This window comes from Lactuca serriola, chromosome 4, assembly GCF_051521515.1.
Source record: "Lactuca serriola cultivar US96UC23 chromosome 4, Lser_US96UC23_V15, whole genome shotgun sequence".
Taxonomy (NCBI): domain Eukaryota; kingdom Viridiplantae; phylum Streptophyta; class Magnoliopsida; order Asterales; family Asteraceae; genus Lactuca; species Lactuca serriola.
The window spans coordinates 173,759,324-173,785,477 of NC_136411.1; the positions used below are offsets into that span (position 1 = coordinate 173,759,324).

Below are 26,154 nucleotides of genomic sequence, written 5' to 3' on the forward strand. Positions count from 1 at the left end.
CATGTTCTACAACATGGGGTATACTGAGGTGCTAACATCGGTCACGAGATTCAAGAAATCGTGCCTGCCTCCTCAGTGGAATGGGTTGTTTACCGTGCTTTTCAAGGGGCTGTCTGAAAGAAGTGCTGGATCAGACGGGGCAAGTCGTCTTTTCATCTCGATTATGTATGGGATCTACAACGGTATCAATATGGACTACGGGTCGGTCATTTGGCAACAGCTCATTCAGAGCCTATCTTCTACATCTCGGTATTCCGAGATTTCTTATGCCCGATTTTGGACTCTTGTTACAAAATGGGTGATGGACAAGTACTACATCCCCATTGGTGCTGGTTGCCCAATGTCTTCGATTGGTACTTTCCATACCACGAAGATCATGGTCTCTGATGTCTCTAAATTTAAGTTCAACGGTTCAATTCCAGAAACGATGTATGGAGATGTTCCTGCCGACAGTCGGATTCTTAAAACATACAAGGAGTTTCGACGCTCTGGTCCGAGAGAGCTTACTCCTGAGATGCTCAAGTCCATCCATGAGGCTGACAAGCCTGCCTCAAGGGGAAAGAAGGCTGACAAGGGCAAAGAAAAACAGGTAGCAAAGGGAGTGAAAGGCCCATCTCCCAAGAAAAGAAAAACCACCAAGACTATCCAATCCCCACCGCTGAAGAGGAGAAAAACCCAACCAAGGCGAAAGCTGATCATCGCCTCATCCTCAAGCGAATCTGAGGAAGAGAGTTCTGCTTCTGAAGGCTCTCCTCGTGGTAACACTCCACCACGATCCCCTACCCCTGAAGTTCAATTTCCCGCTTCTCCAATCTCCTCTCCACCTGTCATTATTCCTATTTTTATTCCCCCCATAACTTCCACCACTGAAATACCACCTACCTCCATCCCAATACCCCCTCCCATCTTTACCGAAGCAACCACCACCACAGCAGAAGAGAGAACCAACGCATCTGATACGGGGGTTCCTACTGAAGCACCCAAACCTACTACAACTATCGAGCCTCCACCCTCACCACCCCCCTCCTCTCCTGTTCATCCAGCAGAGAGCAAAGAACCATTCCTCGGTGGGGAGGACATGACCTTCGATTCGGTCTATTATAGTCCTTATCAAGTTCAGAGTGATGATGATGACGATGACGATGCTCCTGTAACAAAGAGGCATCTCAAGGAGCTTCACGATAAAATCGATTCGCTCATTGCCTCCTCTTTCACATCTCAGTCTTCCATCTCTGAGGCTGCCATCCAGAAAATTATTGATGCTTTTTCCAAAGCTCATCAAGTCTCTCTGGACTCCGCCACTGCAGCCATTGATGCCTCAACCAAAGCCTGTGAGGCTAAGACCGAAAAAGTCAATAAACTATTCACTGATGCTTCTTCTTTGTTGAAATCGTTACAGGAGAATGCTGAAGCCACCAAGACAAAGTTGGAACCCATTGTCAATCAGCTGGCTACATCAGTCGCATCAGAGCTGAAGTCGTTCGCTTTTCTTCGTCAAACTCTATCAGACGACAACTCAGCTTTCAAGACCACCATTGAGTAGCGCCTCACCAAGCTTCAAGACGATCTCGTTGCTGAGAACTCCCTCATGGATGCTCTTGCTAGGAAGACAACCGCTCTGAAGGTCAAGAGTTTTCAACTCTCCAACTCACAAAAGGAGATTGAATCTCTTCGTTCTGAAAGAGAGGTGATTAAGTCGTGTGTTTCAGATGTCCACTCAGCTATCTCAAACATCCTTGACGCACATGACCCGATCCTTAATTATTCTGTGAGGCGTAGTCTTGTAGAGAAGCTTGCTCCCGCCCTCTCTCTACTGAGCAAGATTGAAGGGCTCCTTGATTTCGTGTCCATTCCGAAACAAGGGGGAGAAAAAGAGAATGTGTCTCAACCGCCTCCTTCTTCAACAGCAACTCACACAACCGAACCTCCTCTTATAGGCCAAGCCTCAGGTTCGGGTGTAAAAGACAAGGGCAAGAAAATTGCTGAGGAGAGCGAAGATGATGATAAGGAGACCATTGCCGACCTTCTAAAGAAGCAAGGTCGTGATAAAGACACAGACATCAGTGCTCGTGTGGCTAGAGAGGCTGAAGAAGCCGAAAGAAGACAAAAAGAAGCCCACAATCTTCTCGAGAGTAGGAAAACTCTTTTTCCTCCTTGGACTCTTGAGAAGCTGATGAAAGAAGCCATCGAAACACCAAGTATCTTGTGGCTAGAACCGATGATCTCTTTAGATCGTTCTAACACTATCGACTCTCAGTTCGATATGCCACTGACCCGAAAGGCGTTTATTTTTCATGCCTTTGACAACGTTGCTGAGTTCCCTCATCCTCATCCAAAGGTTGATTGGGACTTAGTCGAATTTTATCTGAAGGCCGCTCAACCTCAATACCAAACTTGGAGCGCTCAGAAAATCATCAACGTTCGGGTCCTAAAGCCGTACAGGGAAGGAAACTTCACCAACGTTCGGTTCAAGATACTGAGGGGATCTGCCAAGACCGAACATGCCATCTCACTTGCAGATCTTCCCAACCTTAATCCCCATGACTGGATTATCTTGCACAACATCCTTCTTACAAACGAAGCAGAATATGGTCCGATCATCGACCACTTTAAGAGGATGCTTGTATGCTATGTCATGGAAGTTGCCCAGATGGACCAGGAGATAGCGAGCATATTCAAGAAAAAACCTACCATATCTCCTGTTGGCTCAGCCAGTGATCTTAACATGATACAGATGGGGAAGATTGATCCAAAGAGAAACTCCGTCATGTTTACAAGAAACGAAGGCCAGAAATGTCTTTTCGCTTTGGCAGACAAACATCTCTACACCACTGCATGTTTGGAACATGTCTTAGGGATCATCCATCGGTGCAAGCAAAACACAGCGGATGACAAGAAGTACTTTGACGATATGATACAATGGTACATTCGCTTCAGGCAGACAATCCTCGCTCTTATCCCGCGTCTGTTTGATACAACGAAGAAGGTTCCCGCTGCTGGCCCAAGCAAGAAGAAACGATAGTCTCGCTCCAAAATGACGCAAAGGGGGAGATTGTTGGGTCGTGTTTTGTGTTGCATCTTTTGGGCTCTTTAGCTAGTCCATGATTTGTCTCCGGTATGGGCCTGTCCATCCGTGAGTTTTTTAGGGTTTAATATAAATAGGTGCTTGCATGCATCTTAGAAGGTAACGATAGTATCAATTAGATAAGTATTTTCAAGTCTGTTTATCGTTCTGAGTTTTTTAACCCTAATATCCTCTACATCGGAAGTTCTTAGTCGAGCTCTGCTAAGGATTGAGTAATCTAATCATTCGACTCATTCAGATCCATTCCTGTGTTTTACTTCACTGTTTTTACGATTCATTATTTACATGTTACAAAGATCTAATCGATCAAAGAGTTTTAATAACTCATCATTTTTATTGTGATTTTGGAATGTTACACACTTCTCACAAAGGGGAGAATGAATTTCTCTTCATATCCCCTCTCTTGTCTAGATTTCTAGGGTTTTGGGGTTTTGGGCGTAAGCCATTAGAGATATCTATACTTTTGGTGCTAGCTTTCTGAAGTAGATATGAGGATTCAAATGTGTTACATATGTTTATAACATAAATATATGTATTCCATTCTATGAATTTCTATTATACATAAAGTTTATGATAGTTTCAACAGCATGTTGCTATAATGAGAAAAGACATAGAACTCTAGGTTGCATGTGCCCATAATTACATTTTATGATAATTCTGCTATGCAAGTATGATAGATGTAAGTTGGAAACCCTTCAATTAAATTGATCAATAGATGGACAGATAGTTCGTTTGACCAACATGACTTATAAGGGGCAAAATGAAACCTCGAGAAGGTCGCAACATCACCTTGATTAAGCATACCAAAATATGATTACGAGCAACATGAATGATAAAGGGAAAATAACACCCCGACATGGTCACAAAATCACCTTTACTAATCATACGAGCATATGATTATGAACAACATGGCTTATAAAGGCCATACGACACCCCGTCAAGGTCACAACATCACCTTGACTAATCATCCCAGGATATGAATACGAGAAATATGACTTATAAGGGGAAAATGACACCCTAAAAAGTTTAGAACATCACTTTGACTAATCATACCAGAATAAGATTATAGGAAACAAGAACAAAAAAGGACGATGAATATCCTATCAATAATAAGAGTTTCACGGGAGGTAACCATAACAGTTTCATCATGGTTACCCATTCGTAGACATATTCACACATATAACATCAAACAAATGATGATGCAAAAGATTATAAATACAAGAGAAATGAAGAGACAAAAAAATAAAGATTGGAAACGTAAATCATCAAAAAGATAATGGATATATTGCCCAAGGAAAAGTCGCAATGTCTAAATGCAAAAAAATTGGTTACACTTACAAGAAATCTCTATGAGAAGGCTTGATAGGAAATATATAAAAGCATAAACAATTTACAAGTAATCCTTAAAAAATCTCTCGGTAAGTTAGGCACGTAGAACTTGGTTCTCTCGCAAACAGTCTTCATAATCAGCCTCAATAAAGGAACGTTGATTCTATAGAAAATCTATTGGTATTGAAGAAATCTGAAACCAATCGGTTATTTCATCATGATGTTTTCTGGCCTCAAACACCTCCTCACCCGCCGACTTCATTCATTTAGTGGCTCAAAAATTAACCTAAGAAGAAAGATACTGATCATGTAATAGTAGCAACCCTTTATACGTTTCTAGTTCCTTCCTATTCACAACAGTAAAAATATCATCAGCCCTAATGGTAACCCGTCAAGCATCATCTAATTACTCTTTCAACATAAAACAATGTTGACAAGATCCTACAAGAAACACAACATTAAACAAGAATATACGTTTATATAAAACACAAATTGAGTTACGATATACCATTAGAAGACAAGCCATAAGAACAACTCAGTTCACCAGAAAAACCAACCGCTAATGAAGATTTATTTTTCACACTATGCAAAAAATGATCAAAGCACCCTGAGAAGGTTGAATGTTTACATTATACAAGACTAGTATTAGGACCGGAAAGGGAGAAGGGATCCATATCAACACTTGAACCCAAATCAAGGAGTACATTGGAAAAGTCATTATCCGAAGAGAAATTGTCAAACCTAAAAGTAGATTAAAAGAAAACACATCCAACCCAAACCCGCAAGATGAAAAGATAAACCAGAGGGATTAATAGAAGACAAGTAAGAAACCTTGCTTGATTTGACTTTTCCCTTAACAAGATACTGGGGAGCGACCCTACTAGGTATATATATAGAGAGAGAGAGAGAGGTGGGTTCAATGGAGAAAATAAAAAAGGTTGAGAATGGGGGAATCATTCTCAGTCACTCATTTAATCTAAGCATAAAAAGACACGGTGTCAAACTTGTAAATATGTTAATAACCTTCAATCTCAAATACGTAATTATAGAGAATTTGATAACAGTTCGTCCATCATCAAAAATTTTCCTTCAACCTTCAATAATCATCCAGATTTCTTCAACTAAACTGGAATTTCTTCGTTGTTCATGGAATTGGAATCGGAGTTCTGGACTCGCAGTCACAGTCGACATTGAAGGACTCAGAATCGGTACTCACAGGTTCCCAATCGGAGTTTCGGAAATCAAAATCAAAATGAGAAATCGATCAGACATAGGATGTCCCATCTGAAGTCGAAATTGGAAGTATATGATGATTTCGAATTGATAACTTGATATTTTTAACATTTTTAAAATACTTAACTTGTATGCACTCCAACTGTTTGATGAAATGCATAAACTAAATTACCACGTTATATTCACATATGAATATGTTTTCTCACCTGAATCAGTATATGATTATTAAAAACACAAAACAAATATGCAAGTCTGTATGTTATTCATATGTGAATAACATATAAACATTATATATATTTGTCTAAGTACCTTCAAATATTCATAAGTGAATATCTTCACAAGTGAATATACCTTGTAATATTCATATGTGAATATATTGTGTAATATTCATAAGTGAATACATCATCTAATATTCATAAGTGAATATACTATGTAATATTCACATGTGATATACCATGTAATACTATGTAATATTCATATATAAAGTATCATTTAATACTCATAAGTGAATATACCATCTAATATTCACAAGTGAATATAATATCTTAATATTCATAAGTAATGTATCTTCCAATATTAAAATATGAACATACTATGTTTATTATATGCTATATTTATATATGAATGATACTTACTTTGTAAAAAAAATCATATTTTTTTATTCATAAGTGAATAACAAATGTACTGTAATAAAACCTAATGCATTTTTATTCACTTATAAATAACGATAGCTGAAAATATAAAAAATAAATTTTTTATTTTATCTTAAAACTATATCAATATGGATGTCTATTTGTAGAGAATAAAAAATCATGAATTTTGGTATATTTAAAATCATTTTTTGATAAAAATAGCTTCTAAAAATTAAAAAAAAATGAAAAAACTATGTTTTTATATATATTAAGGTAATAATTAGCATAGTTTAGGAAAATATGTTTTGTTGGAAAACACATGTGCATTCATTTCTCATTTCTGTCGGTACGTTGGAGGCTTTTGCGGCAAAAATAAAAGATTGGTTGAGAATGATTCCCTTATTCTCAACATTTTTTTTTCTCAATTGAACTCTCATATATATATATATATATATATATATATATATATATATATATATATATACACACACACACACACACATAGAGACAAGTTAAAGGAACACATATTCTTCCCTAAGAATAATAAATACAATCAAGAAGTAAATGCAAAACAACATTAAAGGCATAGATTCATCAGTTATAAAAGCAACACTATGATACACTAGCAACTCATGATGTAGCAAAAGGTATATCTATATACCCGGAGGATTAAATGACAACACAAGTATTTCATCACGAGCTTTTCAAGTAGGACTCATTCCCTAAAATGCAACAACAACTTCTGGTAAGAAGCATGCTTTAATACAATATTGGTAAAAGGAGGAAAGAAACTTGTATAAACGAGAAGCTAATGGAGCTTCATCATCCACATTTGGCAAAGACCCAAGAACGTTGGGAATACAAACACGGCTTGAATCCACCCAATAAAATTTTGTTTTTGACCCACTATTGGTTTCTAATGAGATAATGAACTAAAGGAAAATTATGATTGTTAAGGGAAAACCAATCACCATATTTTTTTAAATGATGAAAATACCAAAACAACGACACACTCAAAGGAATACGAATAGAAGCACAAAATACTTTAAAAGTAATAACCTTTGAAACAACATTGGGGCACAACAGTATTAAATGGACGTCGCAAGAACGTAGCATTTCAAGAATAAAAGGACTAGAAGGAAGTATTAAACCACAAAGTAGATGTTGCATGTAGAATCCTACTTTACCCACCGGATCATCAAAAATCGAGGAATAAAAAGCAAGCATATGATATTGTTAGATTTATACATTGTTTTAGTACATTTAAGCTATAATTTGGTAAAATGCAAGATATTTGTCACTTATAATGTTTAAATTGGATGTTGCAGCTAAAAAGGACATTCTCAAGGAAAATGTGCTAAAATTAAAGAAAGTTGGATGCTTGGAGGATCAGAGCTTAAATTAGGAGAAGAAGGAAGAATAAAATTGAGCATATTGGAGTTCCCACGACATGACAACTATATTCCATGATGTGGAATTTGGAAGCTTATTAATTCATGCAAAAAGTCTCTCACGACATGACCACATGTCAACAAAAGAATCCTTGACAGATATGCACAGATTCCTTGGCACATACGAGATTACTACGATTCTCACGCTGTGATGATCATATTTTCACAACATAGCAACCAATTTTTGGAAATTATATAAACCGTTAGGTCAAAATTTAGCCTTCTGCCAGAGATAGCTGCGATAAGTTGCGACAAAAACCTTCTGAAGAGTCCTTGGAAGGTTGGAATTCGATTGGAGATCAAGCTTGAAGATTTTTAGAGAAAGAAAATCATTAGATCATACGTTTTTCTAGTTCTACTATGTCTTATCTAGTTAAATTATTTTCTAAGTTTTTTCTGCTTTAGCCATGGGCTAAAAACCCTATAGTTTCGTTTGGTGATGATGAACCCTTAACTATGTGTTGATTTTGAATTTATAGTTATTTTATGTTGGTTTAATTAGTATTTGATAAATCATAATCCTTGCATGTTGAAGTTCTAGCTTAAATTTTTTTTTTCTACAAGTTTTGTATAGTAGATGTCATTCTATTTGCATAAATGTGTTATTTATTTGTTTATGAACATTGAATTGCTAGATCTAGTGATTGAACAAATTCTAGAGTTAGGTGATATAAGTTAGTTACTTTTATTTTGTTAGAGAGCATAATTAATCCATAATTTGTGCTTGATTTACTTGTCTTGATCTTAGATAAGTAACTCGTAAATTTATAATTCATAGTCCAGTTTATCTTTATATCAATTGTGTGCCTTACTTATGTTTGATTATTTCATGGTAGTTCATGAATTGTTAAAAACTAGGATTTGAACATGATAACAAGTTACTTAATACTTTTGTAACCAATATAATTATTCTATTAGAAATCAACTATAGGAAAAGGGGGATTTGGAACTGAACGAAAATACTCTTTATCATTAATTTAAAATCATTTTCTATTTGCGTTAGTTGTCTTTAAAAGTTTTTTAATTGCTAGTTGTTTGATTTAAGTTGTTGGTCATGCAAAACCAGTAAAACTCCTATTTTAGTTGTGTTTTTAGTTTAAATTATAGTAGTTATTTTATTAAATAAATTACTGTTCCAGTGTTGGACATCTGACTTATGTTACGATTTTCATCACACCTCAACCCTTCTCTCTCTTTCTCTAACTTCTCTCTAAACGTCTCCCAAATTCCAAGTAACTTCTAATTGCTAGAGGAAAGGCCCAGAGTGCCAGAAGGCTCCGAAAAGAAGAGCTTTTCAGCTCGGAAGTTCTGCCCCCGCAAAGCCCAGTTCCTAGCCAAACCTCCTGGTAAGTGAGTTATGGTTACCTTACTTTAAGTATAGCTTATGTTTAAGTTCAATATCGTTATTATGAACTTATAAACAATAAATATATTATAAAATATAATATACAAAGTGTTATTATAATATCTTTTACTACTCACGGTATGGGGAATCTAATTTGAAGGGCCACATAGGGTTGTTAGATTTTTTAAGTGCTATAATGCGAAAATGGTCCTGCCCTCCGGTGTTTCATGTCTGGCTCTTGTCTGTACATAGTGGTCGAAAAGTATTTTTTCACACTTATAAAACAATATCGCTCGTAAATAGTTACAATAAATATAAGACTAAAATCTAGCGATAATGATACTAGGTTTCGTCGAAGGAAAATAGAATCGTTAGAAGCAAAGCGTTGCCCGAGTTTGGAATCATCACTTTAACAAGTGAGTGCATAGTTACTCTCATGTTAGACATAGATATGAAGTATTTAATATAAAGTACATGCTATGTGTGCATATTATCTGCGTTCTTGATATTTATGTTGGATGAACGATTTATACATGTTTTAAATGATTTAAATTGTATATGTATTTTATATCTACGAAAATGTTTGTTAAAACATGGGTAAATGAAATAGTTGATACGTGATGAAACAAAATAACCAAAGGCCTTGATGTTTAGATGATCCAGTCATCTAGCGGAGTATAGATGATAACCACGGACTATTTTAGATAGTCCAGTGGAAAGCTAGCAGACTCGTAACCTATAGGTGTTTTCGAACTACGTATTCACCAGATGTACTCTAAATATCCTGGAAGCTGCACCTAATGGATAATATTGGCAGCTGTGACTAAATTTTTAACTATGTGTTCATCGGATGTATTCTAAAACCCTGACAGTTATGGACTTAGTGCCTCATGAAATAAAATTGGCAGTTGTGCCTAACATCAGTTGCTATGGACTTAGTATCTGTTATATAAACCTTAGCAGTGATGGATTTGGTGCCTATTCTCTAGGATAGCTAATTCTTAGGGTAGATCCTTAGGGTAGATCCTTAAGAATAAAGAAGATAATGAGTATGAGAAGTTTGGTTTATTGTTTAACGATTAAACATAATAATTATATTATTGTGGGTTGAAAACCCTATGTACTCACTAAGTTTCCAAAACCTGACCGACTCAGTTTATTTGTATCATAGGTGTCGATACGAAGCAAACTGAGAGACTAAAGGAAATGTATATCACTAGTGTAAATGAATGTAAGGTCTGTTTATGCTTATGTCTCTGTATTGACGAGGACATCCTAAAGTTTTAATATAAACAAAATAAATTTCTTCGGAAATGCTTTGATAACATATTTATCATTTTTTTTTCTGGGAACAAATTCCTCAATATTATTCTTTAAAATGAATACTTTGATTTTCAAATAAGCATAAATAAAATTTTTAAATGACCGTGAATTTGGGGATGTCAAACGTGGCTTTTGTATTGGGTACCATGGAGGAGAAAAAGAGGACGATTGATGATGTTTTGGTTGTTCGAGAGTATGAAGATGTGCTCCCGGAGTATTTGCATAGAGTGCCTTTGGAGAGGTAGGTGGAGTTCTGTATTCATCTGGTTCTAGGTGCGGCTCGAATAGCCAAGACACCCTATAGGTTAGCACCACCGTAGACGCAGGAGTTGTCTACACAATTATAGGATCTGTTAGATAAGGGATTCATCAGGCCAAGTAGTTCACCCTAGGGAGAACCGATGTTGTTTGTGAAAAAGAATGATGGCTCTCATAGGATGTGTATTGATTATTAGGAATTGAATAACTTGACGATGAAGAACCGTTATCCGCTTTCGAGGATTGATGATTTGTTCGACTAGTTGCATGGTGCGTCTTAGTTCTCCAAGATTGATTTGCTCTAAAGCTTTCTTCAGATGAGGGTTTGATATGAGGATGCTCAGAAGACGGCCTTCGGGACTCTTTATGGTCATTACAAGTTCATGGTGATGCCTTTTGGGCTCTCGAATGCACCAACAACGTTCATGGATCTCATGAACCAGGTTTACTGACCGATGTTGGATTGGTCAGTCATTGTGTTTATTGATGATATCTTGGACTATTCTAAAACGAATGATCAACATGAGGATCATATGCAAGAGGTTCTAGAGACTTTGAGGAGGGAGAGGCTATATTCCAAATTCTCTAAGTGCAAGTTCTGGTTGCGCAAAGTGCAGTTTCTGGGGCACCTTGTCAAACATAAGGGTGTAACATCCAAAATTTCAAAACAATTAAAACTTTTCAAAATCACCCATTTTATTAACATTGTTGCAAAAAGGTTTTCAATACATTATTAAACAGAGTAATTTCCCAGGTTCATATCATAAAACACCAACGCGAGGAACGGTACGATCACGCCTTTGCCTTGCCACAGACTCTTGAGAACCTGAAACATAAAACCACAACTGTAAGCCCGAAAGCTTAGTGAGATACCCCCAATATACCAACCACATATACGCCCTTCCAGGCCACGACCTTCCGGTCCATACATATCGCCTTCCGGCCCATAACATATTGCCTTCCGGCCCATAACATATTGCCTTCCGGCCCATAGCATAAAATGCATACTTAACATAACAAATCATAGAACGACCCTGCATACCGGGTCACACCCCAGATCTAGCAATCATACGCATAACACATAATCATATAACAGTTCACAGTTAACAACTGATCAACAGATCACATAACATAGCATTACTCTAATCAAGATACCGGTCTGGCCGGTCACTAGCATAACATTACCCTATGAATCAGTCAACATACTAAATGCATACATACGCCTTTCCAGGCCATGACCTTCCGGTCCACATAGTAATGCCTTCCGGCCTGTAACATATATTGCCTTCCGGCCCATAACATATAACAACTGACAACTACCCGGATTCCCATCCGATAAAAGGGTTGGCATTGGTGCCATAAACCCTAGCGATATAGTGAGGATAACTCACCTCGAAACTGCCGACTGAACAGATAGCTCAAGCTGTTCCGATCACTGATACGATCTCCACCTCTGAACAGTCACCAATGCACTGAACTCAAACAATAAACAACAATTACCAAAATACCCCTGGAACCACTGGTCAATCCTTGGTCAAAGACAAGGTCAAAGTCAACCCCTGACTGACCCTACTCGTCGAGTCAACCCTGTGACTCGCCGAGTCCCCATACTCAGAACTTCACTTAACCCGCGACCTAACTCGCCGAGTCACCCCAAGACTCGCTGAGTTCAACGACTCCGAGTCCACTCGCCCTTGACTCACCGATTCATTAAGATTCCCTTTCTACACGTCGAGTATCCCCTTTTTACTCGACGAGTTCCTCCTGGAAGAATCGCGGGGCCACCCTGACTCAACTCGCCGAGTCTGAAGAACAACTCGACGAGTCCCAGTGAATCTTCAAGCTACTCGCCGAGTCTAAAGAACAACTCGGCGAGTCCATGCCATGCAGACGAGCAACTGCTTCTTGAAATACGTATGGTCCCGAGATATACAATCATGGGACTTTCTGGACTTCTAAACATCTTGTTACTGGGGTATAATCGTCTGGGTAATAACATAATAACCCATCTAATCACTAAATGGGTTTCATAAACCCTAGATTCGTATACACATCAAAATAACAAAAATGGTCCGAGTATTACCTGGAAATGCACTCTCTGTGTCCCCAAATCTCAGGACTCGATCCTCCTTGATATTCCTTTGGCCAAACTCTTCTTCTTCTTGCCTAACAAGTTCCTCCAAGTTCCAATAGCTTTCTCTCCTGCTCTAGACGTCCACAACGACTAGGGTTCTTCTCAATCGGCCAAAAGACGGACAATGACGGCCTAAGAGGCGTTATATACAATCCAAAACCAAACGGCTAGGGTTTCTGCTGAACAGCGTCGACTCGCCGAGTCCATATCTGGACTCGTCGAGTCCAGTCGCGAACCCGCGACCAAGTCTGCGGTCCTACTCGGCGAGTCTGGCTCCAACTCGCCGAGTCCCTTCTTAAAACACCCCTAAAATCATAATTATATCAATATTTGGAATTCCGGGCTGTTACAACTCTCCCCCACTAGAACTAGACTTCGCCCTCGAAGTCTCACTCTGAAAATAGCTCCGGATGCTGCTCCCGCATCTCATGTTCCAGCTCACCGGTCATTTCCGGCCCATCCGGTGCTGCCACCGAACTAATACTAGAGGTATCTCCTTATACCTCATAGTCTCGATCTTCCGATTTCTGATGACCATTGGTCTCTCAGCATAATTCAGGCCCGCATCCACATGAATATCTTCTAATGGGACTACTGCCGACTCGTCAGCTAAGCACTTCCTCAATTGCGACATATGAAAGGTGTCGTGGATCTGTCCCCACTCCGCTGGCAACTCCAATCGATAGGCTACCCAGCCTATCCTTGCAATCACCCGAAATGGCCCAATGTACCGGGGGCCCAACTTGCCCTTCTTCTTGAATCGAATCACTCCTCTCCAAAGAGAGGCCTTCGGGAGTACGAAGTCGCCGACCTGAAACCCAAGCTCGGATCGGTGGCTGTCTGCATAACTTTTCCTGTCGGCTCTGGGCGGTCAATAACCTCTGTCTCATCTGCTGAATCTGCTCTGTCAACTGAAGCCCGATCTCTGTACTGCACATCACTCTCTGTAACCCAAGAATTACCCAAGATGCAACTCTGCTCTAAATCCCAACAATCACTTGACCAATAAGGGTTAGGAAACCATGAACCACCGGATCCCCGATCCAAAGCCCACTTTGTCCATCCCGGACCAACTGAGAGATCCATTCTCACTCTCAGAGCAACTCTCACAAGTCTTTCTCTTGCCATCACATACACCTACTGAACTAGTCCCAACACCCGCAGGTTGGGGGACCCAATACACTGATGATATTCTCGAACATCTCCCAAGATGAACCATTACATCCATCCTACACTCTGATCAGAATCACACGGAGAATTTAAGATTCTCTCTCCCCCTGCGTCCCTTCTGAGCCTCAACAGACATCTCCAACCCAGATGGGTTCCTACTTCGCTGCCGCGAACACGATGCTCAAGGCCATACTTGAAATACTCTAATCATAACTCTGCTCTACAGCCTTCATTCTTGTGAACTTGTACTCCCCTTCGGAGTTACACACCTTTCCCTTTTCCTTCCAAGGGACCCTCTTGGCCATAATGCCACTCCAACCGGTGCCACGGTGCTTGCCCTAAGCGACACCACCCTTTTCGCGTAACCGCTATTCACATACTCTGGTTCTCATTGCAGGGGCTCTCAATCCCATGCACTCTCTCCATTCATCAAAATCACTGCCTCAGCTAAACAAGATCACTAACCCGGGGCCAGACCTTCCAATGCAATCATACTGCAACATACACGATCCGCGATCTCAAACTGATCCAGCAATACCAACAGAGTCTCCAGCATGGCTGGACCGACTCTCATAACACATTCTAGCCACCCGAGGCTATATCTCTGTGGGTCCGTACACCCAAACTCTGCGAACCCTCAGGTTCTAACTCTGGGAACCTTCCGGTTCCAGCTCTAGAACATGCACAACATAATCCCGTGGGATTAATGCAGTACAACCCATCACGTACCTCAAACGTACCAATACTCTGATCGCAAAATTCCGATTACTTACTCAAGCTTGATCCCGGCCTCCTCTCAGGCCTCCACAATTAAATGCCCTAGGTCTGTATCCCGCCCCGCATACCCGACACCCGCTCTCGTCGGCCTATACTCTGAGCTGACAAACACTGCTGAATCCCAACAGCTACACACCCTCACATACTCATCGGTCTCCTGGAGAATTCTCCAATTCTCCCCCACTAAAGCACTGACTAACTGCCATCGATCGTCATTAATGACCTTTCAGAACAACCCTGCACAGAGAGAACATTTACACATTGACTGTTTCTCACCAGCATAGGCAACCCTCAACAAAACACATCTCTTCCCTGATCAGTCCACTCAAAAGAATCCGATCTTTCAATTATCCACTCTACGACTGTAGATGTTACCCGACATTCAACGCAGTGCCGCATTTCCACTAACAATCCTCACAACGATAACCAACGAAATTCCCAAACAATAACCCGTAACCAACCCACAACCTGCCAAAGGATGAATACCACATCGAAACCGCACAAGACTACCGACACCAACACACCAAACTATAACCATACCAAACCATCAGGGAACAACGAATGCCAAAGCGAAAATTTGAAGTACCAAACCATAACCATGCCCAACCCGCGAAATAACGAATACCGCATCGAAATCCACACAAGATACCAACACGAACAATACGCCACAATCAACGCAAGGCAATCAAGAAATCAAGAAAGCCTCATACCCGCAGCTGCCTCCAGCACTGCTCCGTCTCCCTCTGCCGCAAGCCCTTGGGGCTCCGCTCCGTCCTGTCCTCCTCCTGAACTCCTCGAGGTGGCCGGTGCTAGAGCCTGCACCGGTCCTGCAGAAAGCTGTGAACAGTTGACCCTCAAATGTTCAACCTGTCGACACTGATAACAAATCCTCAAATCCCGAATTGGCACTGACTGCCGACAATTCCGTGCACCGTGCCCCTCCTTTCTGTACTTGCGGTATGCACCACCGGACCAACAAGCTCCGGTGCCATCCCTCCCACACTTCCCACAAGTGTGACCGCTCCGAACCCCCATTCTAACGTCTACGGTCCTGGACCGTTTCGGCGCCGACTGCGACTGCATCGGGGCCTGCCTCAGCTCTCGCAACTGCAACTCAACCTCTAACTCATGCCACATGGCGGCCTCCTGCAACTCCAACAAGGTCTCACACTTCTGCGCAGACACGAACTGTCTGATATCCCTCTTGAGCATGCTCAGATCTGAGTCCGCTCCGAAGCGAACGCAGGGCAAAACATCGCCCTCTCAACAAACATCCTGGTGATTTCAGTCACCGACTCCGAATCCTGCTTCAGCTCAAGGAACTCCCGAGCAAATCTCTCCTTCTCATCTCGCGGAACATGGCGAGTACTGAACATCTCTCTAACTGATCTCCCTGAAACCGCAGCCCTCTGTGCGTCAGAATATGACCCCATGGTCAATCTCCACCAATAGGTCCAGAGCACACCTCGCCCTCTGATCAGCAGAGCGTAAACTCGTGGAGAAATACCCCTCCACGTCTGATAACCATCTCATAGCAACAATCGGGTCCTGAACCCTATCGCATGTGGGGGGCTTCGTATAGTAGAAGTCCCGATACTGAAGACCCCGACTAGCTCCTCCCCTTGCCGCTGCTACAGCCGTTGTAGCCGTCGCGGCAACCGTCTCTGCGAGAGCCGCATATCGCTCGTCGAAATACTCAATCATAGCGGTCCTGATCGACCCAAACAATTCTGACAACTCAGTCCGCAACAATGCAGCAACCTCATCACGCAGGATCTCGCGAATCCTCGCATCCCGCTCGCTCGTGCTCGTCCGATCGATAACCTCCGACGGCACCGATCCACCCGGAACTCGCTCTCCAGCTCCCGATCCTGATCCGGATCCACTATCGTCATGCCCCGAGATCTCCATAATGAAGACACCCTACCAATCTCAGACACTTCCCAAAATTTTGGGATCCAACTCTCGCAACCCTACCCTAGGGACCATGGTTTCCCTGATACGCGTATGGGTCCTGTGCTTTCAGTAGTACGGGCCCATACTACCTTCCACACCTACCCATATTTGTATGAAGTACTACCACAATACCCTAGGGAACATGCATAACAACTATCAACCCTCACCACTAGAGGAACACTGAGAACATCCCATAAGGGACCCTAGGCTACAGGCATCACATATTAGGCAACATTATCATGAATTCCTGAAGATCCCTAGCCTAACTCTAGCATGCTGATCTATCAAGCTCAAATAAACAATATCGTGTATGGTATCTTGGGGTTACTTACTGGCTCTGGCTGATCGTACCTCCGCGTCCTCCTTTTACTTAATTTGAAAACCATTTTAATTTCTCTTTTTAAAATCCTCCTCGATTTGAGACTGGGGTCACACGAATGTTTCCCCAATTCACTCAAACCAAGGCTCCGATACCAACTTGTAACATCCAAAATTTCAAAACAATTAAAACTTTTCAAAATCAACCATTTTATTAACATTGTTGCAAAAAGGTTTTCAATACATTATTAAACAGAGTAATTTCCCAGGTTCATATCATAAAACACCAACGCGAGGAACGGTACGATCACGCCTTTGCCTTGCCACAGACTCTTGAGAACCTGAAACATAAAACCACAACTGTAAGCCCGAAAGCTTAGTGAGATACCCCCAATATACCAACCACATATACGCCCTTCCAGGCCACGACCTTCCGGTCCATACATATCGCCTTCCGGCCCATAACATATTGCCTTCCGGCCCATAGCATAAAATGCATACTTAACATAACAAATCATAGAACGACCCTGCATACCGGGTCACACCCCAGATCTAGCAATCATACGCATAACACATAATCATATAACAGTTCACAGTTAGCAACTGATCAACAGATCACATAACATAGCATTACTCTAATCAAGATACCGGTCCGGCCGGTCACTAGCATAACATTACCCTATGAATCAGTCAACATACTAAACGCATACATACGCCTTTCCAGGCCATGACCTTCCGGTCCACATAGTAATGCCTTCCGGCCTGTAACATATATTGCCTTCCGGCCCATAACATATAACAACTGACAACTACCCGGATTCCCATCCGATAAAAGGGTTGGCATTGGTGCCATAAACCCTAGCGATATAGTGAGGATAACTCACCTCGAAACTGCCGACTGAACAGATAGCTCAAGCTGTTCCGATCACTGATACGATCTCCACCTCTGAACAGTCACCAATGCACTGAACTCAAACAATAAACAACAATTACCAAAATACCCCTGGAACCACTGGTCAATCCTTGGTCAAAGACAAGGTCAAAGTCAACCCCTGACTGACCCTACTCGTCGAGTCAACCCTGTGACTCGCCGAGTCCCCATACTCAGAACTTCACTTAACCCGCGACCTAACTCGCCGAGTCACCCCAAGACTCGCCGAGTTCAACGACTCCGAGTCCACTCGCCCTTGACTCACCGATTCATTAAGATTCCCTTTCTACACGTCGAGTATCCCCTTTTTACTCGACGAGTTCCTCCTGGAAGAATCGCGGGGCCACCCCGACTCAACTCGCCGAGTCTGAAGAACAACTCGACGAGTCCCAGTGAATCTTCAAGCTACTCGCCGAGTCTAAAGAACAACTCGGCGAGTCCATGCCATGCAGACGAGCAACTGCTTCCTGAAATACGTATGGTCCCGAGATATACAATCATGGGACTTTCTGGACTTCTAAACATCTTGTTACTGGGGTATAATTGTCTGGGTAATAACATAATAACCCATCTAATCACTAAATGGGTTTCATAAACCCTAGATTCGTATACACATCAAAATAACAGAAATGGTCCGAGTATTACCTGGAAACGCACTCTCTGTGTCCCCAAATCTCAGGACTCGATCCTCCTTGATATTCCTTTGGCCAAACTCTTCTTCTTCTTGCCGAACAAGTTCCTCCAAGTTCCAATAGCTTTCTCTCCTACTCTAGACGTCCACAACGACTAGGGTTCTTCTCAATCGGCCAAAAGACGGACAATGACGGCCTAAGAGGCGTTATATACGATCCAAAACCAAACGGCTAGGGTTTCTGCTGAACAGCGTCGACTCGCCGAGTCCATATCTGGACTCGTCGAGTCCAGTCGCGAACCCGCGACCAAGTCTGCGGTCCTACTCGGCGAGTCTGGCTCCAACTCGCCGAGTCCCTTCTTAAAACACCCCCAAAATCATAATTATATCAATATTTGGAATTCCGGGCTGTTACAAAGGGTATATTGGTTGCTTCGGCCAAGATTGAGGCCATGATGCAGTAGTAGGTTCTGAGGTCTCCATCCGAGATTCAGAGCTTCCTTGGTTTAGCTGGGTATTATCGGAGGTTTATCGATAATTTCTCAAGGATCACAGTTTCGTTAACCAGATTGACAAAGAAGTCTGTTACTTTCTGTTAGGGGCCTAAGCAGCAGACGACATTCGATACTTTGAGGCAGAAGTTATGTGAGGCACCGATCCTCACCCTGGTAGAGGGGGTGGATGACTTCGTGGTATATTATGATGCATCGATTTCCATTTTGGGTGCAATTTTAATATAGAGGGTTTATGTGATATCTTATGCTTCATGGCAGTTGAAGCCTCATAAAGGCAAATAATCCCACTCATGATTTGGATTTGGGAGTGGTGGTGTTTTCCCTCAATATTTGATGTCATTACTTGTATGGGGTTTGTTGTATCATCTACACGAACCACAAAAGTTTGTGTTATTTGATGTTTATCACACTGGGAAGGCCAATGTTGTCGCCAATGCTCTTAGCCACAAGGCGGATGGTACTCCGATCCAAGATGTATGTTTGTGGATGAGGGTGATTACCCCATGCTTGGAGCATAGAGGCTCGGGTTGAGGCTATGAAAGAGGAGCACTATAAGAGTGAGCGTATTGTAAGCCATGTGTCCTCTTTTGATTATGAAAGCAGGGGTTATTGACCCTTCATCGGAGAGTTTAGGTTCCGTATTTCGGGGGTACACGGCAAATTCAGATGGAGGAGGCCCATAAGTTAAGGTTATCTATTCATCCAGGTGCGAAAAATATGTATAAAGATCCCCTACTTGATTATTGATGGACCAACATGAAGCAGGATGTCGTCTGCTATATGGAGTGGTGCTTGACTTGCAGGAAAGTCGAGGTTGAGCATCAGCAACCTAACGGAAAAATGGAGTTGGTGGGTGTTCCCGTTTGGAACTGGGAAGATATTACGATGGATTTATTACAAATCTACCATAGATCGCACGAGGGGTAGATTCGATTTGGGTCATCGTGAGTCGATTGACCAAGAGTGCACATTTCATTCCTATTTAGGAGAGACTCTCCACAAAGTAGTTGGAGCATGTCTATATCTAGAAGGTTGTGGCACAACATGGGGTTCCAATTTCAGTGGTTTTTTTATCGGAATGTCCGCTTCACTTCCACGTTATAGAAGATATTTCATGAGGAATTGGGTACACGAATGAACTTTAGCACGAATATTCATCCATAATGGTCAGAGTGATTGGACTATCTAGAATTTGAAGGACAAGCTTCGGGCATGTGTGCTGGACTTCGGTGGGAGTTGGGATACATATCTCCCTTTGGCCGTGTTTTCTTACAACAATAGTTATCATGCCAATATTAATCGACCTTGTTTTGATATGCACTATAGGAGGAAGTGTCGCACCCTGATTTGCTAGGGCCAGGTCGGTTAACGTGTAATGGGTAGCACATTGGTGGTGCTAGGAACTACTGAGTTGATCCAACAGGTGTGCGGGAGGTTGCAGACCATGTAGAGCCGATAGAATAGTTGTGCTGATAAGTGACAATTAGATTTGGAGTTTCAGGTCAGGGATATGATACTCATGAAGGTGTCACCTTGGAAATCTATCATCTGATTCAGGAAGAGGGGCAAGTTAGAACCCATGTATAATCTCGGTCTTACATAAAAGTGCCTAGGACCACATACTAGTCTTCCATGCAAGTATTAAAAAGTCAACTAGCATCCTACATACAAATGCTAGGGGTCAGATCTTGTTCTTATATACAATTGCCAAAGACTAGATCCTGGTCTTTCATATAATTATCATGGGCTAGATCCTGGTCTTTCCGACATATGCCCGGGGCCATATCCTGGCTTTCCGTGCAAGTATCACAAGGAAACCTAGCATCTTACATACTATAGTGAGAAAACTCACCTCGTTATCACAGTCGAACAATCACATCTCGAAAGTCCACAGACCGGTGCTACAACCCGCCTATCAAAATATCCAAGGTCAAACATTCATCCACACTAAAAAAACTAGCAATTTGCCCAAAAGTCAACAAAGTCAAAAAGTGAATGCTGAAAGTCAACATCCACTAACTTCCACGTTGTGGCTAGTCCATGGCCACATCATGGTAACGAACTCAATCTCGATCCAAAACTCCAGTTACGATTAACTTAGTCACGAATAATCTGATCCCCACATCATGGCAGATATGTCACCATGTTGTGACAAAACAATCGCATAACCTTGATCCACCACGTCATGGCACGCAAATAGCCACGTCGTACGTACTGGCTGAAGACAACTTATTTGAATAAGCTCTTAATCCGTTAAGCACTTAGTTTAAACTTTCCATGAGGCTTCTAGGGACCCTAGTGCTTCATAAAAATGTTAAATTTATAGACATGCATGACACATGCATATCCTCCAACTCAACTAGGTCATAATGAACATAAATAACCTTAAATTGCAAGCAAAATCCACAAATCTCAATCAAAACCTAGATCTGCAAGATATATGGTTCAATGAACCTAGATAAGCCATAAAGTTGCAAACTTTATCTTATTAGACCATTCAAAACTCATTAAAGGATCCAAATAAGTAGAACTACCCCATATCTACTAATAATGAACCAAAAAGGTTGGATCTTGAAACTGATGACCTCAAAGACGGGGAGGAGCTGTTTGCTTGATTCTTGCACAAAAAATTATTCTCTTTCTCTCCAAGTCCACCAAGAACACCAAAATGAGGCAAAACGTCCAAAGAAGCCTAGGGTTTTGAGTTTAGAGGGTTTGGGGCTGAAGAGGATGCTCTTGTCCTTGGGAGATGGTGCTTAAATATGGGAGAAACCCTAAAATTATGGGCACAAGCTGAAACTGTTGCCACGTTGTAGCCCTTTTCTTGCCACGTGCAAGGGCTCATCAGGAGGACATACTTATTTAAGCCATGCCACATCGTGGTGTAGAGTTTTTCCCAAAAAACTTCATCTTTGATCTTGTTAAGTCTTTAGTTAAACCATTTTGAAAAACGGATGTTACAAAAAAAAGTACGTGGTTCTTTATGATAGTCAAAGTGCTATTCACCTTGCTAAGAATTCTCACAAAAGAACAAATAATATTGATGTGAGGTATCATTGGATTCGAGATGCTATTGAAAACAACTTGTTTGATCTTGAGAAAGTTCATACTGATGATAATGGTTCTGATATGTTAACTAAAGCTTTAGTAAGTGAGAAGTTGAAGATATGTTGTTCGGTCGCTGGGATGGAGAACTCTTCCTCATAGGCCAAAAAGAGGGAGAATTGTTGGGTTTTTTATGCCCTGAAGTTATATAGGAAGAACAAATTCACAACCACCAAATAGAAAGTAAGAAGCAAAAGGAGAGTTTCTTTTTTCAATTCACGTTTTTGAAGATATACCTGCAGTATTTCATAATTTAATGGAGATCCAACGGTCCGTTTTCTTTGATTTTTGGCTACTGGCTTCCTAACATCGAGGCCTTCAAATCCAACAGTTGAATTGTCAAGATCAGCTCCAATGACTCGGGAATCGTCGCTTTAGTTTGCTACTGGAAATCATCAACACTTTTTAGTGATCTTCATCCTTTCTCTTTTGCTGATTTGATTCCATATATTTGATGTGATTTAGTTCCAAGTATATGATGGTTATTGTACACCTCTAGTATATCTAGAGAAGAATTTGTATTCCTCAAATATTGGTGATAGTGGATTTGAAGAGGTTTTAGTAGTCTATTGGTTTTAATATCATTTTCTTAGAGGTTTCCATACTAAAACTCTAATGTCTTGTATTGGTTGATTAATTAGTGTTCTAGACCGGCTATATTTATCATATAACTTGCATTGGGGCTGTTTTGTTGTAAGTGGAAATACCCTATTTGTTTGCATCCTATAATGTTCATTCAAGACCGGAAAAATTTAGGAAAATTGTCAAAGAAGTCTCAATATTTTCGAAAATGTTTCGTTTTAGTCCCAAATTTTATTTTTTGAACAGAAAAAAGTCACAATTATTTGATTTTATACGATAATTTGTAATTTCATGTTACAGAGGAGGGAGTCATTCCCTCCCAACGCACTGAACCTACTGTCACATTATTTTTTTTCTTTTATTTTTTTCATATTTCCCAACCCACAACACACGGAAATCTTATCTTTTTGAACCCATTCAACCCATTCAATTAAAAAAAAAATACAAAACAATCAAGATAAAATTTTAATTGACAATAGAGTTACCGTCGGTATCACTCCCGTTTCAACGGGCTGTTTAATCGGTTTCAGTAACCCACATCATTATCTCTCTCTACTTTCTCTCTCTCTCTCTCTCTCTCTCTCTCTCTCTCTCTCATTTTCTCTTGTACTATCTGTTTTAAAATATGTACCTTAGTTGTTTTGTATTTTTTTTTTAGTTGTGTGGGTTGAGAAAGATAAGATTTTCGTATGTTGTAGGTTGGAAAAGATAAAGAAAAAAAATAAACAAAAATTGATATAACAGGTTTCAGTGGGTTCGGAGGGAATGACCCCCTCCTCTCTTAAAAAAAAAAAAAAAACTTTTGTTAATTTGAGCCAAAATGAAACAATGGAGAATTTTATGTTTAAAAAAAATTAAGACTAAAATGAAACTTTTCAGAAGATATTTAGACTTTTAATACAATTTCCTAAAAAATTAGTCATTCCACAATATTATTTACAGTTGTGGGTCTATGCATGCGGTTTTCCAATGACATTCATGTTGGTACCACTCGAGCACCCAAGTCCTTGGATGGAAGGGATCCTGCTTCATATCCAAGGATCGAAGCCCAACTATTCGTTTCTCTATCTAATGGACAAATACGGAAGAGACATGAAAGCATCATAAAGACCTAAACATAAAATTTTTACCATCGAAAACTATTTGTAAAATATGTAATAAATACATGGGACCCATTATAATGGGCCTCTAATAAGTACGTGGGACTCTTATAAACGGACTCTTAAATAGTTATATGATGTAATCATAACATATTATCATTATGAAGGTTATATATATATCATCCCCGGATAATAATCCATGGAGTCAGAATCAACCACAGGAATACATTGTCTTAGAGGGGCGGATATGTATACTAAAATAAACAAAATGATGAAGATACAACCAGCAGGAGGCTGGCCTAAGTACCATAGTTACTACCTAAAGAAAAAGACATCAAACATACATCAAAGGAACTATATCTATATGAAGCACCAGTATACAAAACGTCAATCTTCTCAAAAAATGGTAGCAGCTGTCACCGGAAAATTCTTCCAAGATGTAAAGTTACCACAGCAAAAAACCCAGGACGATGGTGTTCTTTTCCCAGCGGTGTTATCCCCAAACCATAACACTGATCCTACTGCAGTTGAAGAACTCCATGATTTTGAAGAAGCGATTAGAGCTCAGAAGGTATGGCTGGAGTCTCTTCTCCAGAAAACCGGTGCTATTCTCTTCCGAGGCTTCCCTGTCGCCTCACCTTCTGACTTCGATCAAGTTGTCAAAGCTTTCTCCTACGTTGAGTTTCCCTACTTCGGTGGCATAGCCCCTCGGACGAAGGTCGTTGGCCGTGTTTACACCGCAAATGAATCTCCTCCCCATATGGGAATTCCTTTCCATCACGAGATGTCTTACGTAAATTTCTCGATTATATGAATCTTGTTTTTCATGATAACAGTTGGCGAACCTAACTGGCTAGCTTAATTGGCACTTTATGTTAATTCAGCATCATTGCGTTCGAGACTACGATTTCATTCAGCTCAAAGCTTTCGCACTTCTTTACTAAACTTTTTAGCAAAAGATTTTTTTTTTTTAATTACAACTCAGTGCTCACATGTTCATGCATTTACAGGCTCCTGATTTCCCCACGAAGGTATTTTTCTATTGTGATGAAGAACCAGGAAAAGGGGGAGAAACTCCGATAGTTTTGAGTCATATCATATACGAAAAGATGAAAGAGAAGCACCCTGAATTTGTTGCACAACTAGAGAAGCATGGATTGTCGTATACAGACGTAATCAACGATGAAGACGATCCATCATCTTTCACCGGTCGTAACTGGAAGTCAAAATTCAACACCGATGACAAGAGTATTGCTGAGGAAAGGTATGTTTATTTTCTTCACAAATTACATTACATACAATTAACGTACACCAACTTTATTCAAAAAGATGCATGGCTCAAGAGATTCCTCCATTGACAGGGCAGCAAAGCTTGGGCTAAAGCTGGAATGGATTGGGAATGCTGTTAAACTTACATCAACTCCACTGCCAGCCATCAGGTTTGACAAAGAGAGTCGCCGGAAAACATGGTTCAACACTATTGCAGTTACTTATAGTGACCCTGCGGGCAAAACGTTTAGTAGCGCGGGGGGTAAAACCGTGCAGATCGGTAATGGCGACCCTGTGCCTGATCATGCTGTGGAAGACTACTTCAAGATTGTGGAAGAAGAGTGTGTTACCATACCATGGAAGAAAGGCGATATTTTGCTTATTAATAATTTGATGGTTCTACATGGCCGGAGACCACTACTAAAGCCGCCACGTCGTGTTCTGGCTTCCCTTTGCAAGTGATCAGAAAAGTTGAGTGGTGCCTCTTTGAAGCATTAGCATTTCACTGAAGGCAATGTGTCAAAAAGATGCAGTTTATGATAAAGAGTGATAAATAAACGGAAATGCAAACAATAAAACAAGATTATTTCCCTATACGCATAAGTACTTTTTGTAATATGTAATAACAAGAATGTCTTTTTTTACATGGGTGTTAGGTTTGTGTTTTACATTTAGAGAAATATCAAATGGGTTTGTTTTTAGCATAATGTCACACTTACAAAAACTCTACTGTTTAGTTTGGTCGAATGATAAGAATACGACTCAAAACGGATATAGTTTTTGGTACGAGTAAAAATTTATGGCTCGTGTAGAAATAGAGGCGCACAAATTAATCCTACTAGACATGAATAAAAAGATAGATCTTAGCATCCCAAAAAAAAAAATTACTGGTACCAAAATACAATACAGGCTGAGATACATCTCAAAAAAAACAAAAAAAAAAAACAATACAGGCTGAAATACATCTCAAAAAAAAAAAAGTACCTCACCGAAACCGATGCAAAACAATA

The 26,154-nt window shown here is 40.6% G+C and overlaps 1 protein-coding gene across 1 annotated transcript; it reads left to right on the top strand.

The window, feature by feature from the left end:
• Positions 1 to 23,996: 23,996 nt before the first annotated feature.
• Positions 23,997 to 25,851, top strand: LOC145100446 (clavaminate synthase-like protein At3g21360). The gene is made up of 3 exons (XM_079037715.1): positions 23,997 to 24,668; positions 24,886 to 25,139; positions 25,237 to 25,851. Exons 1-3 carry the CDS (start codon positions 24,075 to 24,077, stop codon positions 25,604 to 25,606), a joined length of 1,218 nt encoding a protein of 405 aa, XP_078893841.1. The 5' UTR covers positions 23,997 to 24,074; the 3' UTR covers positions 25,607 to 25,851.
• The last annotated feature ends 303 nt before the right edge of the window (positions 25,852 to 26,154 follow it).